The 16,824-nt window shown below is 39.0% G+C and overlaps 3 protein-coding genes across 3 annotated transcripts in view; 1 reads left to right on the top strand and 2 right to left on the bottom strand.

Moving 5' to 3' along the window:
- The window catches only part of LOC139948023 (choline transporter-like protein 2), a 33,484-nt gene extending 32,083 nt beyond the window's left edge, over window positions 1-1,401 (bottom strand). The window contains exon 1 of the mRNA XM_071945993.1: window positions 1,113-1,401. Coding sequence (XP_071802094.1) covers window positions 1,113-1,188 — 76 coding nt within the window. The 5' untranslated portion in view covers window positions 1,189-1,401. The remainder of the gene's footprint in view (window positions 1-1,112) is intronic.
- A 967-nt stretch (window positions 1,402-2,368) lies between these two features.
- Window positions 2,369-7,957, top strand: LOC139948022 (vesicle-trafficking protein SEC22b-like). Its single transcript, XM_071945992.1, has 5 exons — window positions 2,369-2,551; window positions 4,047-4,156; window positions 4,890-5,050; window positions 5,857-6,003; window positions 6,402-7,957. The coding sequence occupies exons 1-5, from the start codon at window positions 2,477-2,479 to the stop codon at window positions 6,554-6,556; spliced, it is 648 nt and encodes a 215-aa protein (XP_071802093.1). The 5' UTR covers window positions 2,369-2,476; the 3' UTR covers window positions 6,557-7,957.
- A 151-nt stretch (window positions 7,958-8,108) lies between these two features.
- Window positions 8,109-16,824, bottom strand: part of LOC139948021 (zinc finger CCCH-type with G patch domain-containing protein-like) — a 37,222-nt gene continuing 28,506 nt past the window's right edge. The window contains exons 2-14 of the mRNA XM_071945991.1: window positions 16,699-16,799; window positions 15,893-15,995; window positions 15,297-15,460; window positions 14,590-14,853; window positions 14,190-14,290; window positions 13,700-13,762; window positions 13,003-13,163; window positions 11,965-12,196; window positions 11,760-11,824; window positions 11,324-11,503; window positions 10,822-10,931; window positions 10,317-10,396; window positions 8,109-9,424 (exon numbers count right to left, since the gene is read on the bottom strand). Coding sequence (XP_071802092.1) covers window positions 9,286-9,424; window positions 10,317-10,396; window positions 10,822-10,931; window positions 11,324-11,503; window positions 11,760-11,824; window positions 11,965-12,196; window positions 13,003-13,163; window positions 13,700-13,762; window positions 14,190-14,290; window positions 14,590-14,853; window positions 15,297-15,460; window positions 15,893-15,995; window positions 16,699-16,746 — 1,710 coding nt within the window. The 5' untranslated portion in view covers window positions 16,747-16,799 and the 3' untranslated portion in view covers window positions 8,109-9,285. The remainder of the gene's footprint in view (window positions 9,425-10,316; window positions 10,397-10,821; window positions 10,932-11,323; window positions 11,504-11,759; window positions 11,825-11,964; window positions 12,197-13,002; window positions 13,164-13,699; window positions 13,763-14,189; window positions 14,291-14,589; window positions 14,854-15,296; window positions 15,461-15,892; window positions 15,996-16,698; window positions 16,800-16,824) is intronic.

The raw sequence follows: 16,824 nt of genomic DNA, 5'->3' as shown, positions 1-16,824 counted from the left end.
GCCAAGCAGGGATTATCTGCTTAACAGGTAACTTGCAAAAAATAGTTAATGGCCTGACGTTTCGACCCTAGCAGAGTCTTTCTCGAAGGCTAAAAGGTAACTTATGAAATTGGGGCCCTGGAGGTTTTTTTTTGTGTGGCAATCTCCTTATGCAGCAAAATCCGACAGATTTTAAATCATTATATTTCAGCAAAATGCAAGCAGAGGATTTTTTCCTGTAGCACTGACTGTGAAGCAAATTGGTTTCTACTACCCTTGGGCCATCACCATGCTAGTTAGTGCTAGTGCTAAATGCACACACAAATGTTTGTTTGGGGGCTGCTAATACGCTAAAGGAAACAAATTAAAGGGGTATGTATGACATTTTAAAAACAAACAAATTAAAAAGAAGAAGAAAAAGGTGTCAGGAGTGAAAAAGCTTGAAGATTTTTTTTAGAGTTACATGTAATTAGCTTTTCACTCGTTTGTTTAAAATTAAATTTCCCCTTCTGTCACCTGTTCTGCTCATTTTCTTAGTAATCCAGAATAACTAGCAACGAGCGCAGCCCTCATGGCTCAGTCTTGCATTATTATTATTGGAAAAGTTTCCGTATGGCGCCACCACTTTTTCATTCGAAATAAAATAATATAGTATCTAATTTACCTCATTGACATATCCCTTTTTGTAAAAATGAGTGAAAAAGTGGTGGCGCCATACGGAAAGTTATCCTTATTATTAACTATGAAGGTCTTTTTGCCTTGGTGTTGATTTTGATAATTTTTTTTTTTTTTTTTTTTTTTTTGTGAGCACACCTTTTGTCCTTTCATGCCTTATGTCAAGTAAGCAAGAGAAGTTAGACAACAATTCAGTCCATAAATGATGCAAACTTTTACTCATTACTACCCTTTATTCCTACATTTAAAAATGATACATGGCAAAATAAACACTCAAAGAGTAGACTCCACGCTACGGTAAGAGCCGACCGTGTTCTAGTGAATGACAACGGGTTGAAAGTGTATTTACACGGCGGCAATAACACACAACCTCACGGTCCAACGACCCACACATCCCGTATAAACTTCCACTACGCACACACAGCGTGATAACATAAACTGCATTTTGTTAAACTTACCGAATTTTTTGGTCTCCGTTCTGCCGGGCGGAGGGGCATCAGGAGCATCCTCCCCTTCGTATTTTTCCTTCCCCATCTTAGGTTTTCAACACATTAGTTTTATACTTGTTTAAAGTTGGGTGTCAGCTTCTATTTTCTACTACAAAAACCCCCAAAGTTCACGCTGGAGAAACTTGCTACCTTTTTCTCGCTGTTGTTTCGTGTGTGATATGTACAATGTACGTATATAACTAACTACGTACATACATATACGGACATCCGTGTGGTACGTCGTGGGACGTGCTTTCGTCGGCTATCTTGTTCAATGAGGTGTGCATTTGATGTCATTGTATGCGGCATGCATGGTCGGACACACGGACAGACGGCAGCATGACGAACGCACCTGTATTTACATAACAATGAAAACAAGTATAAATTATGGCCGATCCCGGATGCAATTATTTACAACCCTGCTGTCTGCGTGGTAGACCAGTTCAACAATTGAAATTGACTTCCAAATCTATAAAAAAACAAAAATAAAACATAAATTATTTAAACGATTACTCTTATTTCATTTTGATTTTTGTTATAACCTTTGTTTTGCTTTTAACATTCTGTACAACTACAAGGCTACAATGTAAATGACAACAAGATTGTATATGGTTCAGTACATCATTTTTTAAAAGTATGTGTGCCGCCACGCCTTTTTAAAATACCCACCTTCCCCTTCCCGCTGAATTTGTCACTGCACCCACCCCCCTCGAAAAAAAATATAAATGACAAAAATATCTGGTAACTCTATGCCATCATGATATTGAGAAAACCATCTTACGCAGCTGTCAGTTTAGTGTGACATTGAATTCGTTTTCTTTGAACTTGAAGACATATACATATAATGGATTTGAGTCGACTCCGTCTCACACCGAAACTTCCAGCCAACCCCCGTGAAGCCAAAAACTTGAACCCACAAAAACCTCAAATCAACCCACACGTTGGCTTTGTCCGCACACAATTTTCTTCTGACATAAACTGGATTCTGGAATAAAATTAGGAATTAATATTTGTAGTGATACTGTATAAAAAGGAAATTTGCTGGTGTCCTATGCGGGCCATTTCACTCCAGCACACAGGGCCGCGAGGGGGCGGGGCAATCAATATAGACTTGATTATTTTAAGCAGGCAGTAGAGGTCAAAGTTGAAATGTAATTCACTGGTTCCCTTATCTCAGTACGGGAATTATTGCCCAACGGTTAGTTTACCAAGCTAAGTTTACTAGAGCCACGTCGTTCATTGAAGTTTCAATGCGCAATTATTTTTAGTGAGTTTCTGTCAAAGAATTGCACATTCCTTGAAAAGTAAAACACTTTCAACCGAAATATTTCGCCATGGTGCTGATAACTATGATAGCCAGGCTAGCGGATGGTCTTCCGCTAGCTGCTTCGATGCAGGAAGACGAACAGGTAAGTTGAAATACCGACCAACAAGAGTTGAACTAAATTGCGTATAAAATCCCATTAACCAGTTGTGATATGGGCTGAACTAGTTTCATCTTTTTACTTTTTTTACGTCCATTTTGTTTTGCTATAAATAATAATTGTTGTTAAAAAGCAAGGAGATGATTAATGTTTGGTAACTAATGGTGTTTGTCAGTATTTTCCAGCGGATAAATTGGTGGCGACGTGCGGAAGCATAAGTAACAACTAACATTGTCCGACAAAATAAAAATAAATACTGGACTGACTGATTAACTACCGGTGTGGCGGTTTCAACTTTCTGCTGTGTTCAGTTTTCCGAATGACCAAATACGGTAGCATTACGTCATGCGATGCCTGCGCACAGCAAGCGAAAGTAGTCCATTTTTAGTGCCGTATTGAGTTGTCCGTTACCCTCCGGTAGCTGTCATGGCGGCGTCCACGAGTCGAGTGCAACTAGCGGCAAACGCGTGGATCGTATGAGTTGTTTTTTATGCAAGCAGAGTGTGACCTGCCTGAAGTTGTTCCCATGAATACATGTAAAGATAGGACAAGAGATTATGTGACTACACAGAAAAGAATCGTAATATAAACAATGTGGGGTCACTGCTGAGAGAACTACAGTACTCGCCAGGGTACTCGCGGCGGTATCTGAGAGGTCACCCGGAAAACTGACCACGCCGGAAAGCTAAAACCGTTCGAACAACGTGCAGATATGACCGACTACCTCACCCGGAAAACTGAACACGGCGGAAGACTGAAACCGCCACACCGGTAAAGCCCGGTTCATATTCCCTGCGAATGCGGAGCGAATTTGACGTGAATTTGACGTCACAATTAGCCTTTCGCAGCGATATTTGCAAGTGAGTTGAGCAGAGCTGAACTGCTGCGATATATTCGTTGCGAATTTTGTGATGTCAGCATTCGCTTCGCATTCGCAAGAAAAGTATGAAATGGGCTTCAGTCAGTGACTGTGTGCCAGATCAGGGGCCGATTTCACAAAGTTCATCGCAAGAGAAATTTTCAGTGTTACCGTAGTGATTTGTATTGTGACATCACACTTTACTAAGCAACTACGATTGATTACGATCAATCTTCTTAGATTTGTGAAATTGGCCCCAGGCCGGGTGGGAGTTGCACCCAACAATATAAACACCATATGCTTTTAAAAACATTGTAACATAATCTGCCATTTGTAGTGTCCAAGTAAGTGAACACTCTTGTACTTGTTGGTGCCACTGTCTGTACAAATGCCCCTGTATTCAAAATCAACAGGCAGGGATCACTGTATTGTTAGAAAACACAGACATTTGGGCGCTGTACTCCTTGCTGCCAGCTGGGTCTGCTATCGCTTTTCTATTTTAGAATGCCCAAACGTTTTTAATAAAGTCACTGGCCTGGGCATGCAGTTGCTTTATAATACTTGGTCTCGTTACTATGTGTAAACAGTCTTTGAATATTCTCTCCCTGTGTTTGATCATAGTCTGGCAGGAGTTTTATGGATTACCAAAATCAAGCTAAGATGCTGTTCAAGAAGCTCAACCAACAGTCTCCCTCCAAGTGCAGTATAGAAAGCAACCCAATGGTATTCCAGTAAGTTCAGACAGATTTGGCCAATGTTTTCTAAATAACATTGCAATGAGTTGTGATAAAATAAACTTCCTCCCGGCCGCAAGAGGAGGGTTACGTTATCGTTACGTTATCGTTATCGATACGTTATCGCAACTACATTGCAATATGCAACTGGCCACAGTTTGTATTCAGGCCTGTATGCTTCGTTTTTGAAATGGCAAGGGCACCAGGGCATTTTCTCCTTGATCAAGGGCACCCTATGAGGAAGTCTTAAATTTCTTCTGGAGCATTTCAAGAGCACCAAGGCAATGCCCAGAGGGCATGAAGGCAATCACCTGCAATGTCTCCGTGAAGTATCAGGCCCGATTACATTACTGCCACATCTTCGCTTACTCTGAAAGGGTCTACATTTCACCAGAGAGCATCTATGAAGTAGACATTTCCCGGGGCCCTTAAGCAGGCCCTGGACCCTTAAGCAGGCCCTGGACCCCACGCTGAAATTACTTATTGGCTAGAGTGCTAACTTGCTCTGCGTTTAGAAGCCTCTCTGGGTGCAGACATGTTTGATGCGGTGCGTGAATACAGTACTATTTTAATTTTAAGAGAAAACATGGCCAGAGGGGTTTGTGGCAGTATGTGGTATCTGTGTACTTCCATGGATTGGGTTGCATTATTGCCACCATCCATCATGAGGAATGACATTATCACAGTGACTCAAATCACCCTTGGTTTTATCTTACTTTCTGTGTCACAGCTATATGATTGAGGTTGGTGTAGTGTACTTAGTGTTATGTGAAAAGCAATACGCTAAGCGATTAGCATTCGCTTACCTGGAGGAGCTGCATCAAGAATTCTACTCGCAGTACAGTAAAAGGGTCAGCACCGTCACCAGACCATATTCATTCATCGAGTTTGGTGAGTATCCAGGCCTTGCTTTAAAGGCAGTGGACTAGGCCTGGGCGAATTATTCGAATATCCGGTTAATGGCGAATAGGTTTTCCTATCCGTAACCGCGAATGCCTTTTTTTTCTTAACCGGATATCCGCATAGGGCGCGAATAGCTATTTATAAACCGGATAGATCTGTAATTACAACCAAGTAACCGGATATTCTTTAATATCCGAATATCCGCGGACGTCGGGCGACAACTGACATGAATGTTTTGTCTGAATCCTAATGAAACTTCTATTAAGACAGCATAAAACAGCATAAATTAAGTATTTAACTATGCTCACCTCCGTGAAGAGTTAAAACAATGACATTTCTGACGTAATTTGTTCAAAGATTACAAAAGTTTTCCTTCACGTAGAGTCATCCACGATCAAAAGAAAAAGCAAAACGCCATCTTTAAATTAGATCCGGTCATTTTTATGAATGAACCGAGTGACACTGTCTAAAACTGATATCAATCCGCCCAAATTATCTCATTCACAAAAGAACAGCGCCCTCTAGCAAAAAAATTTTGACAGGTTTGTAATTTTATGCATATGTTGAGATACACCAACTGTGAAGCCTGGTCTTTGACAATTACCAATAGTGTCCTCCATCTTTAAGCTTTTTTTTAAGTAGCCAACCAGGCTAATAAACTGTGGGTTTAACTTACCCCCAGAAAGTTTTAGTAGCCCTGAAAAACACAGTGGATTTTAAAATGCATTTGTGAAATATTGCTTTAATGTTTAACTAATGATACTGATTTAGAATGTTTCTTGGTTGTCATTCAGATACCTTTATCCAGAAACTCAAGAAGTCCTACACAGATACCAGAGCGAGACGGAACATAAGCAACATTAACACAGAGCTACAGGATGTACAAAGGATTATGGTCCAGAATATTGATGATGTCATGCAGAGAGGGGTAGCTATTTCAGGTGCGTGTTTAACATGCGACAGGCTTTTGTGTCGGAATAGTAAAAAGTGACATTAATTTGCGTTTTTGGGCGAGGTGATCAGCTGATTTCCTCATGTTTTTGGTTTCTAGGCTTTTATAATGAAAATTGAAAAACGAAGAAGGTGTTTGCTCTTTGATTCGAACTGCCTCTAGCTACTGGGCAATCTCCGTAGTCTAGCTGGTGAGACATCTGCTCTAGAATCGCAATTGTCGCGGGTTTGAATCCCACCTGAGTAATATGCCTGTGCTTTTTTCTCCCCACAGAATTGAGAGGATTTGGGAGGAAAAGAAACCTCATGGCAATGGAAGAGAGACTAGCTCCTCTCTTTTGCAATAACAAATTAATATTTCTATTTTTTCTTCTTTTCTTTTCTCCAGTTTTAGACGACAAAGCCAGCAATCTTTCCTCTCTGTCCAAGAAGTACAAGCAAGATGCAAAATACCTAAACCAGAGATCCAGAAACGCAAAGATAGCCGCCGTTGTTATATTACTCGCAGTTTTTCTCATTTATCTCAGATATTGGTGGTTCTAGAGTTCTTATTTAAAGGCATTGGACACAATTGGTAATTGTCAAAGTCCAGTATTCTCACAGGGTGTATCCCAACATAAATGAACAAACCTGTGGAAATTTTGGCCCAATTGGTCATAAAATTTGCAAGAGAATATTGAAAGAAAAAACACCTTTGTTGCATTACTTTGTTTGAGTGACAAATGACCTCTTTCTCAAACACTTTGGTACTTCAGTGGGAGCCAATTCTTATAATGCTCCATGCTTCATACTACCAATAGCTCTCAATTGCTCGTTCCCAGGTAATTGTTTATGCTAACAATTATTTTGAATAATTACCAATAGTTTCCAGTGCCTTTAGGCATGTTATATTTTCCAAGAAAGCTATTACTTGCACAAATTATGTCAGTGTGTTATGGGCAGCATCGTTTATGATTATGTTTTCAGCAGGGGGACTCAAAGTTTGTGCAGGTTATACGTTTTGTGGTTTACTTTATGATAATGTATATGTGTAAATATTATAATCTCTTAATATTAACAAATTTTCAAAGAAATCCACAAGTGGAAATTTGAAAAGACTAATTCAATGTTCTTAAAAGAACCATATCTGCTTAATCAAATTTACACTGAGGTTACATAAAACTACATGATGTATTTATTGTGTCGGTTGATCAGTGCCGTGATAGTTCAGAATTTTATCAGAATTCAGACTTTTTAAAGTCTACCCAGTAATTAAGATTTCTCTAAAGTAAGTCATGCTCTACTTTTCCCAAAAGCTCCTTGGAGTTTACAATTCCAGGGGTTACCAACAGGTGGAATTTCCATCGCTTCAATGTACCTCCAAATTTCAGACTGTTATTTCAGCAAAGTCTCACATCCCTGGTTTATCTAAACTAATATTGATGCTCAACCGTGCCACGCCTACAACTCCACTTATTCTCATTGGTCAAATCTTTTTTTGTTTTTAAGACACTGGACACTACTGGTTATTGTCAAAGACCAGTCTTCTCACTTGGTGTATCTCAACATATGCATAAAATAGCAAACCTGTGAAAATTTAAGCTTGATTGGTCGATGGAGTTAAGAGATAACTATGAAAGAAAAAAACACCCTTGTCACACGAAGTTGTGTGCTTTCAGATGCTTGATTTCGAGACCTCAAATTCTAAACTTGAGGTCTCGAAATCAAATTCGTGGAAAATTACTTCTTTCTCGAAAACTACGTCACTTCAGAGGGAGCCGTTTCTCACAATGTTTTGTACTATCAACCTCTTCCCATTACTCATTACCAAGTAAGGTTTTATGCTGATAATTATTTTGAGTAATTACCAATAGTGTCCACTGCCTTTAAGCACGAAAATGATTGGTGGATTTGGTACCTTATTTAAACTATTGGGCCAATAAAAATCATTCCTGAAAATCTGTTGTCAATGTCTTTCTATGAGCTATTCTTTCTGCTATTCATTCCTGAGCCCACACAAACACCCAAGTAAATAAAAGTGTCCACCAGTTGAAACTGTGGAGCTTATCAAACATGGGATCCAAGTGTTTTTACAGAACATCCTCACTTTGCTTGAACAATTAAAGAAAAAGTTGTGAAGTCCAAACAATTGGAGAACAAAGAGAAGTCTTTGATGGACAAGGTTGACAAATGTGTACATGTCATCAAGATCTTAACCTATAAATCAACGGAGTTCATTAAACCCAGGGTGTGGCAAGAACATACAATGCTTTAAGTGTACTTTGGGCATAGGTCTTTTAAACTGTACTATTTTTGTAACATCTACTATTTATATTATTAGCATTTTTTTCTCAGTCTTACTTTTTGATGTGAACATTTTAAAAAAATATTTAATTTGACTCCAGTATTTTTGATTTATGTTCGAGGCAAGTGGCAAATTATATGTCATTACTATGGTCGTGATTCAATCACTTGACTTCGCCTCTGGGTCCAGCAAAAATGTGGAAATAATAAAAAAACATTACTGCTAAAGAACAAATATAAAATCAGAAACAATCATTTTTAGCAACCTCTCAGAATTGTTATACCATTATTTTATTTAATAATATTCTCCACATAATTGAAATTTTGTTGCAACAACTCAAAAAATAACTGGCCTTTGCTATGTGGTCTATTTGGAAACGTTTTAAGTGAAATTGTCGGGCTTGGAATTTAACCTTTCAGGGGGCCTAGGCAATTTTCATTTTTGTAAAAAAAACTTCCATATGAAATCTATGGGAAATATCAAGGGCACCAAACTTGAGTTTTGGTCTTCCTTTTACACTAAAAGTTCATTTTATGACTTCCAGATTGCAATATAATTGTAACGATCTGCAAATGAAATAAAGTGAAGTATTGATAGTTAAAAAAACAAAAACATGTAGTTATATTGTCTTAACCTAGCAATGCTCAGTATTGAATACTATAGCAAAATGGTTGCCTGCTAAACATCTTTTGAAATTGTACATGGGATGCCTTTGGCAAATGGTATATATACGCCTCATGTATGTTTTTAGGTCATCAGTTCGTGTTATGTTAACTTGCCTGGACATTCCTCCACCATACAAAGAGAACTGGAATACTTGCACCAAATATCCCTTTTCCAGTGGATTATTGTGTAATCCCAGTTTCGGACCTTTGCATTGGAGGTCCTAGCATGTCACCAGCCATGGCTTGCATCCGTTTCACAATGAACACAAACCATTTTCTTCTCCAAGGAGTAAAAGTCTCGGAAAATGTCTCAAGACGCCCTTTCAGAAAACGGTCAGTTTCTTATGTTGTTGTCTTGTACTCTGCTGTCTCTTAATCTTTCCCTCTGTGGATCTGAGGTTGTGAAGAAGCTGCTCAACCCCAGTGATCTTGGCTTTGATCTGAGATGAAGTCAGCTTGTCACTGGGAAAGAGATTGGATAATGATATAAGTTATTACTATTATTATTATTCATGGTTTATTTATTAAAACACTGCAATGCAGCAGCTAAAAGCAAAATGTACAGTTTACAACATTGTCATTAAATACATTACTATATTAAAAAAGAAAGAATGAAATATCAAAGTCCATCAGTGTCATAAATTTTAATAATAAAAAAACCCAGTGTACTTGCTTGTACAACCATGTGAAAATCTCTTTTTGTGGGAGTGTTGGCTCTAAAAAGATCAGGTGTGGTCTCAATATTTCAAACAGTATACTCTGCTCGTCCAGACAAGGCTACATCGGCTCTTATCAGAACCAACACTCCCACAAAAAATTTTTCATATGGTTGTACCCGCAAGTTAACTAGTTATTTATAGTTTCCTCTTATTTAACCACACCATGCAAAGCTTCAAACGATACTTATAGACCATGTGAACTTTGTTTACAATAAGTGTGACCTTGTACAGTCTTTGAGTATTGTGGCAGGCAAGATACATGTACTACACTGGTCATATTGGAAAATTGACATTTTGTGTCATAATTTCCACATAAATCCAAACGTTATGAAAGTAAAAGCTGGACAAGTTTTGAGATGTGCCCCCTTTCATCAAATTAAAGGTTGATAAGAATTAGACAGTGCAATCTCCATTAAAAAGATTATATGTTTTCTCCATTGAGCTGTGTACAAATCGTACCTGCAGGAAGTCAAGGCTCTGTGGCTCTTTTGTAAACATGTGATGTCACAGGTCACATCGTCTATAAATATGCACTTTGAGATTATGCAGTTATTGTATGATTTGAAACAAGCCTCTTTAGGAAATCTATCAATTTGACATTAGTTTTTCAATTGTTATTCAATGGTTATTCTTACCTTTGATTTCTCTGGAGTGACTGTTGTAATCTCGCAAGCCTTTTCTCTGTACTTCGGATATCTTCTTGCGCCTTCACAAGCTGTCAAAGAAGAAACGCAAAATATATCTTTCGGAATTCGAGAGACTTCTCCGTTCTGAAAAGAACTGTCATCAGGAAGGTACAGAATCAGCCAGGACTACTACTTTAGCTTTAGTGGATCGAGGGAGACGTCTCATTATAAACTTCACAACTGCGAAGCGAGTTCTTAATTGGGGACTTTTCGGATGCTTGGTGGCAGCAGATTACCTGGTAAAATCCATTGCTCTCGGTAATGTGCGCGTGCTCTGAGTTACATAAACAATGGACATTTACCTGGTAAGTCTGCTGCCACCTAGCGTTCTAAAGTCTCTATTGGTCACAACCTTTTCGAATAGCTTTAGTCATCGTCAGGAGACAGAAGAAGACCTTTGCAAAAGATTTATTAGTCACGGCCAAGGGTTGTTAGTGAAAAGTTTTTTCCTTACTTGTATGTTAAGTTTCCTGTTGGGTTTTTCCTCGTCTTTATCCACCATTGGCTCCTTTTCAAGGAATTTCCTACTGTCCACGTTCATTTGAATAAGGTCCGATATTTTAGCTGTAAATCAAGACACCAAAAAATGCAAAATATTATTATATATGAGTAGGGTAGATGGCCTTAGCTTTCAATCCGAACTGGCTGGACCTTCTTCATTATATCATTTTATATAAAAAGAGGAGCAAAATGGATGAATGGAAGAGATCCAGAAAAAGGGGGAAAATTATAGCAAATCAAAGTAACTTTTTAGAAACAATTGGTGGCTATAAACCAATAGGAGTAAAGTGGCAAGGAAAAAAGATGGTCAGTATGACAACATTTTTTTTTTAGCCTTCCATTTTTGTGTTTTAAAACATTGGACATTTTTATTATAAGGCATGTACAGGATATCTTAGAGGTAGGTACAGATTTGATTTTCTATTTTTAATCTGAAAACTTAATAGTGTACTTACTCTTTTTCCCGCCTAACTTTTGGTTAAGAAAATCAAACACATTCTCTTTCTTCCTTGGTTGCCCTCCTGCATCACCATGGTGATGATGACCTTTGACCTTTCTTTTCTTCTTCTTCTGCTTTCCCACAATGCCAAGCTTCTTCATTTCTCTCAGCTCCATACATTTATCAAGTGATTTACCTACCAACACAAAAAAAAAAAAACATTCATAAAGACACAATCTGAAAGATTTTTGGAAGTAGTAAACCCCTATAGTAAGGAAGAGGGGGTAAGTGCAGTTGACTAAAACCAAATCACCTATGGTAATGAAGAGGGGAAGAGGACAGTCTTCTAAAGTCACCAATGGTAAGAAATGTGTACGAAATTTGCTAAGAATCACTGATGAAGCCTCATCAATTAAACCCTCTGGAAAATTGACAGCCCACTAGCAACTCACCCTGTGGTACAATAACAGCTTCTACGGGCTCCACTCTTCCCTCACCATGTCGACCCAATCCTTTCCTGAAAATTAAAAAAATAAGCTCAAGAATTAGAAAGATTGAGATCAGAACAGAGTGTGAGAAGACAAAAACCTAATACACTGCTCACCCACAACAAACCACATTAAGATATTACATAACTACCCATAACTCACAACTCACCCAAACTCATAACCCATGAGTGCCATTAGCTTGGACCCAATGCCCCTGGTGTGAGCCTCCCATTCACCGAGAGGAACCCCACCCCCAGATGGTCTCCACCCTACACTGGGCGACTCCTCCCTGAATGTAGGGGTGTCCTGTCTGGATGAACTTGTAGATGGGACGTCAAGTTCTTCATCTTCACTGTCTTCACTGGATGATGAGAGGGGAGGGGATGTGTCGCTTCTCTGCTCTGAAGACAAATACGTAAAATGAGTAAAACATGCTGGACACTAGTGGCAATAACTCCTGGTAATAACTCAAAATAATTGTCAGCACAAAAACTTGGTAACGTGCAATGGAGAGCTGTTAATAGTATAAAACAGTTCAACATGCTGGACACTATTGGCAATAACTCCTGGTAATAACTCATAATAATTGTTAGCCCAAAAACTTGGTAACAAGCAATGGAGAGCTGTTGATAGTATAAAACATTGTGAGAAACGGCTCCCTCTGAAGTAACGTAGTTTTGGGGAAAGAGGTAATTTCTCACTCAAATAATAAGAGACTTCAGCTGGAGTCTTTTAGTATGCATCTGAAAGCACGCAAAGTATTTTTTCTTTCATTATTCTCACGCAAATTTGATGAAATTTTCACAGATTTGTTATTTTATGCATACATGTATGTTGGGATACACCAAGTGAGAATACTGGTCTTTGACAATTATCAAAGGTGTCCAGGGGTGGATTTCACAAAGAGTTAGGACTAGTCTTATCTCGAGTTAGGACCAGTTACTCGTCCTAACTTAGGACTATCCATGCAATTTGTATATCTCCTAGGACTAGTCCTAAGTTAGGACTAGTCCTAACTCTTTGTGAAATCAACCACAGTGCCCGTAAAAGAGAAGGTATACATTTGGGTTATCATTCTTGACATTAATGGCCATACAAAATGGTTAGAAGCACTGTTGGTTGGAGGTAATTTCCTAGCATTTTGTACTAATTGCTTTTATTTTTTTTTAAATTTAAAATAAAGATTGCAAGAAAATGAAGATTATACCTGATGGCAGTACACTTTGTACATCGAGTGTTGCTGTGGTACCATACGACTCATATTGCACAGTTACTTGGTGTTTATCTTCATCTATATGCTGAATGGAGGCGGGGTACCAGACTCCATCGTTGTATCGAGCCAGACAAGGTGCTTCAAGCTTTAATAAACTACACAAAGAAATAAAAACATTAGGTTGTGTGTCAATCAAGTGACTATGGCTACTGAGCTACAGGTGTAGCTATTTACAATTTTAAAACCATTTCAGTGATATGAATCACTTAAAGGCGGTGGACACTATTGGTAATTACTCAAAATAATTATTAGCATTAAACCTTACTTGGTAACGAGTAATGGGGAGAGGTTGATGGTATCAAACATTGTGAGAGAAACGGCTCCCTCTGAAGTAATGTAGTTTTCGAGAAAGAAGTAATTTTCCATGAACTTGATTTTGAGACCTCAGATTTAGAATTTGAGGTCTCGAAATCAAGCATCTGACCGCACACAACTTCTTGTGACAAGGTTTTTTTCTTCTTTCATTAATATCTCGCAACATCGACGACCGATGAAGCTTAAATTTTCACAGGATTGTTATTTTATGCGTATGTTGAGATACACCAAGTGAAAAGACTAGTCTTTGACAATTACCAATAATGTCCACTGCCTTTAAAAAGGACTTTCTTCCTCCTGCAGTACATGTACTTACCTAAAGTCTGGTTCTTTGAAGGAATGTATCTCAGAAAGTTTGACTATATATCCATGAGAAAATCTGAAGAGGATATAATAAAAAATATACAATGTATTAAATGTTATGGAAATTCCTCAGTTAGTACAAGCTTGAAAATGATAAAGAAAACTGATTGAGATTAAGGGTTCGGGTCCCAGTCATGACTCCTTGAACAAGATACTTCACTACAATTGCTTCTCTTCACCCAGGGGTATCAATGGGTACCTGCAAGGGGTAGAGGTTGATATTTTGTATGAAAAAGCCTTCAGAGCGCTACAGTTGCCCAAGTTGTATACTCCCCAGGGCTGAGAAAGATCTAAGGAATGATATTGGCCCAATGACCAGGGTATCAATGTAAAATGAATTGAGACCATTACTTTAAAATGCGCTATATAAGAATTTAATATTATTATAAAAAGCAAAACATCTTCCCAGCAAGGTGATCTTTATAATTTATTTTGCAACATACCTACAATCTTCAATTGCGAATCGGCAAGAACCTTCCAGATAGTATGGGCAGGGTTTCATTGATAGAGAGGTAGGATTACAGAATAGAACCCTCAGAGATGCCTGGTGAACAAAAACATCATAATCATATTTACAACTGGTCGTGACACTTGAGCAAGACGGTTAATTGTCGTTCCTGCGTCCTTTGGATGGGACGTAAAGCCGCTCATCCCGTGTGTTGTGAAATGGACGTAAAAGAAGCCAGTTTCAAAAGTAAGATTTTTATTTATTGATCATCAAAACTAACAATGTTTCAAAAAATTTCCCTCAGTCAGCTTATTTTTAGGTTTATCTAACAGTACTAAAAATGTTGGGTCTTTTCAATAACGATCATTTGAAATCTTTAAAACAGTCTGTAGTACCTCTTCACCATCAACCCTTGGCTCCACACACATCACAACAGCGTTGTGTCTCTGCCTTCCTCCCCACTCCTCCACATAATCAACGCTGCACTTAGTCCCTGATATATCCTCCTCCTCCTCTTCCTCCCCCTCCTCCTCCCCATCTCTCGTCTCCTCTGTCCCTGTTTCATCCTGAACTCTAGCGGGGAAAAACTTTGAGGAAGTGGCCGTGGATACGTTGGACTCGGAAGGACGGTTTACATTATCATCTTCAGCGATAGCTGCCTGCATTGAAACAATTTGAAACAAGTATTGTATGAAGCTTTGCACTGTGTGGATAAACAGGAAGAAACTATAAATAAATAGTAAACTTGCGGGTAAACCTATTTGTAAACCTCTTTTGAGTGTTGGCTCTGAAAAAAACCAGTTTTGATAGCTACTGGGCAATCTTGGTGTCTAGTTGTAGTTGACACTGCCCTAAAAATTGCCATGGTCGTGGGTTCGAACCCCATCCAAGCAATATGCCTGTGATTTATTTTCTCACAAAGCTCGGGTATGTACCGAGTATACACGGCTTTAACACACATCAGTGACATCGGTTCATTTGGGTGATAAACAAGAATTAATATTTAAACAGTATACTCTGCGAGTTCCAATGTCTGACAAACAAGATGGTGGCCAATTTGTGGGTCTACGACTGTCCTGGCTTTAAGTTGAGAAGTTCCTACCTGAAATGCAGCAAACTCTTCATCAAATTTATTTGAAGAGGCGTTATTTCTTGAGGGTTGATCGCGCAATGAAGCATCAGATGCACATGACCCCGAGGTTGTTGACTCTGTTGCTGTGTCAACTAAGCTCAAAAGTTTGCTCTTTTTAAGTGACAGGAGACTTTCTGGAAAAAAAAGAGTTGATATCGGTTTATGGCAATCTCCTGGAAATGATTGAAAATTTGAATGGTCTATGAAGGATGTCATGACCGATTGGTTTAGAGCATCGAAGTCAAGTTTTGGCGGCAAGTTATCGGAGTGTGGGTTATGGGTACTTACAATGGTTTATAAGGTGTTTTGAATGGAACAATATGCTGCCAATCAAACCAGGAACACTGGGGGTGAACCCCCTTCTTTTTTCGTTTTAAGTGCACTGGGTTCTTCTGTGTGCATTACAAAAAAGGATCTACTACTTTACGTCCTATCTGAAGGACACAAGTGTCACGACTGGGGCTTGAACCCACACTACGCTGATCAGAAAAACCAGAGTTTGAATCGGGTGCTCCTAACCGCTAGGCCGTGTAGATTTGGGAGTAGATTGAGCATCTGATTCCTACCTTCAGTGAGTTGAACAACTTCTCGTAGATCTTCTCTGAGTTGAAGTAGCTCAGTCTGCCCCTCAGTTCCTGCACTCAGTAAAACCACCTCCACTTGTTGCAGCTAAAACAACAAAACAAGCTACAAATGTGGATGATTTGATTTATAAAACTTGGGAACACAAAACTTGCCTGTTGCAATGAAAGGCAAACCATTTTCATTTAGTTTTAGGCCTAGGGAAATGTCAGATCATGATGATTCATGATTATGAATGATCAGATCAGATGATGGGTATAAGCAGACAGTAGTTACAACAATTATTTTAACGCTCCGGTGAGGGTCGAACTGATCCACATCACAAGGATGCCCCGCAGTAGTGGGATTCGAACCGGGGTTCCAGAGGTGGAAGGCAAGGGCTAAGGCTAGGCAAGACACGACTACACCAACCTGATCGACCTACTAATATTAGTATTATAATCAACCCGTTTAACAACCTTTCTCAAGAAAATCTCTCCCAACAGACCTTAAATTCCTTTTCCGAGAGCTTTCACCTCAACAACAATGTGTGTGTGTGTGTGTGTGGGGGGGGGGGGGGGGGGGGGGCAAGCAAGGACCAGAGTATAAAGTGTAGGAGCATGGAGCCCTCTCTGTCCTTACTCTATGCATGGAGTAAGACAGGTCAACAAAACACAACCAACTTTGTTGACAAAAATGACACAACAGTTAAGTTCATGACAATCCAGCCTGGATTCCAGGCATTATTTATCACAACAACACGGTCCCTACAATATCCACTGTCGTAATTCAATTAACTTAAGTTACATACCTGCTGCTTGTATGTGACAATAGTTGCTTGCAGATTTTCTTCATCCATGATTTAACGCAGAAGAAAGAGTAAGATGTTCTTTCTGACTAAGTTCTGTTCGGCTGGTGTGATAATGCCCAAACAAAA

Source organism: Asterias amurensis, chromosome 15, assembly GCF_032118995.1.
Source record: "Asterias amurensis chromosome 15, ASM3211899v1".
NCBI classification, from domain to species: domain Eukaryota; kingdom Metazoa; phylum Echinodermata; class Asteroidea; order Forcipulatida; family Asteriidae; genus Asterias; species Asterias amurensis.
This window is presented reverse-complemented; position numbering and strand designations above follow the sequence as displayed.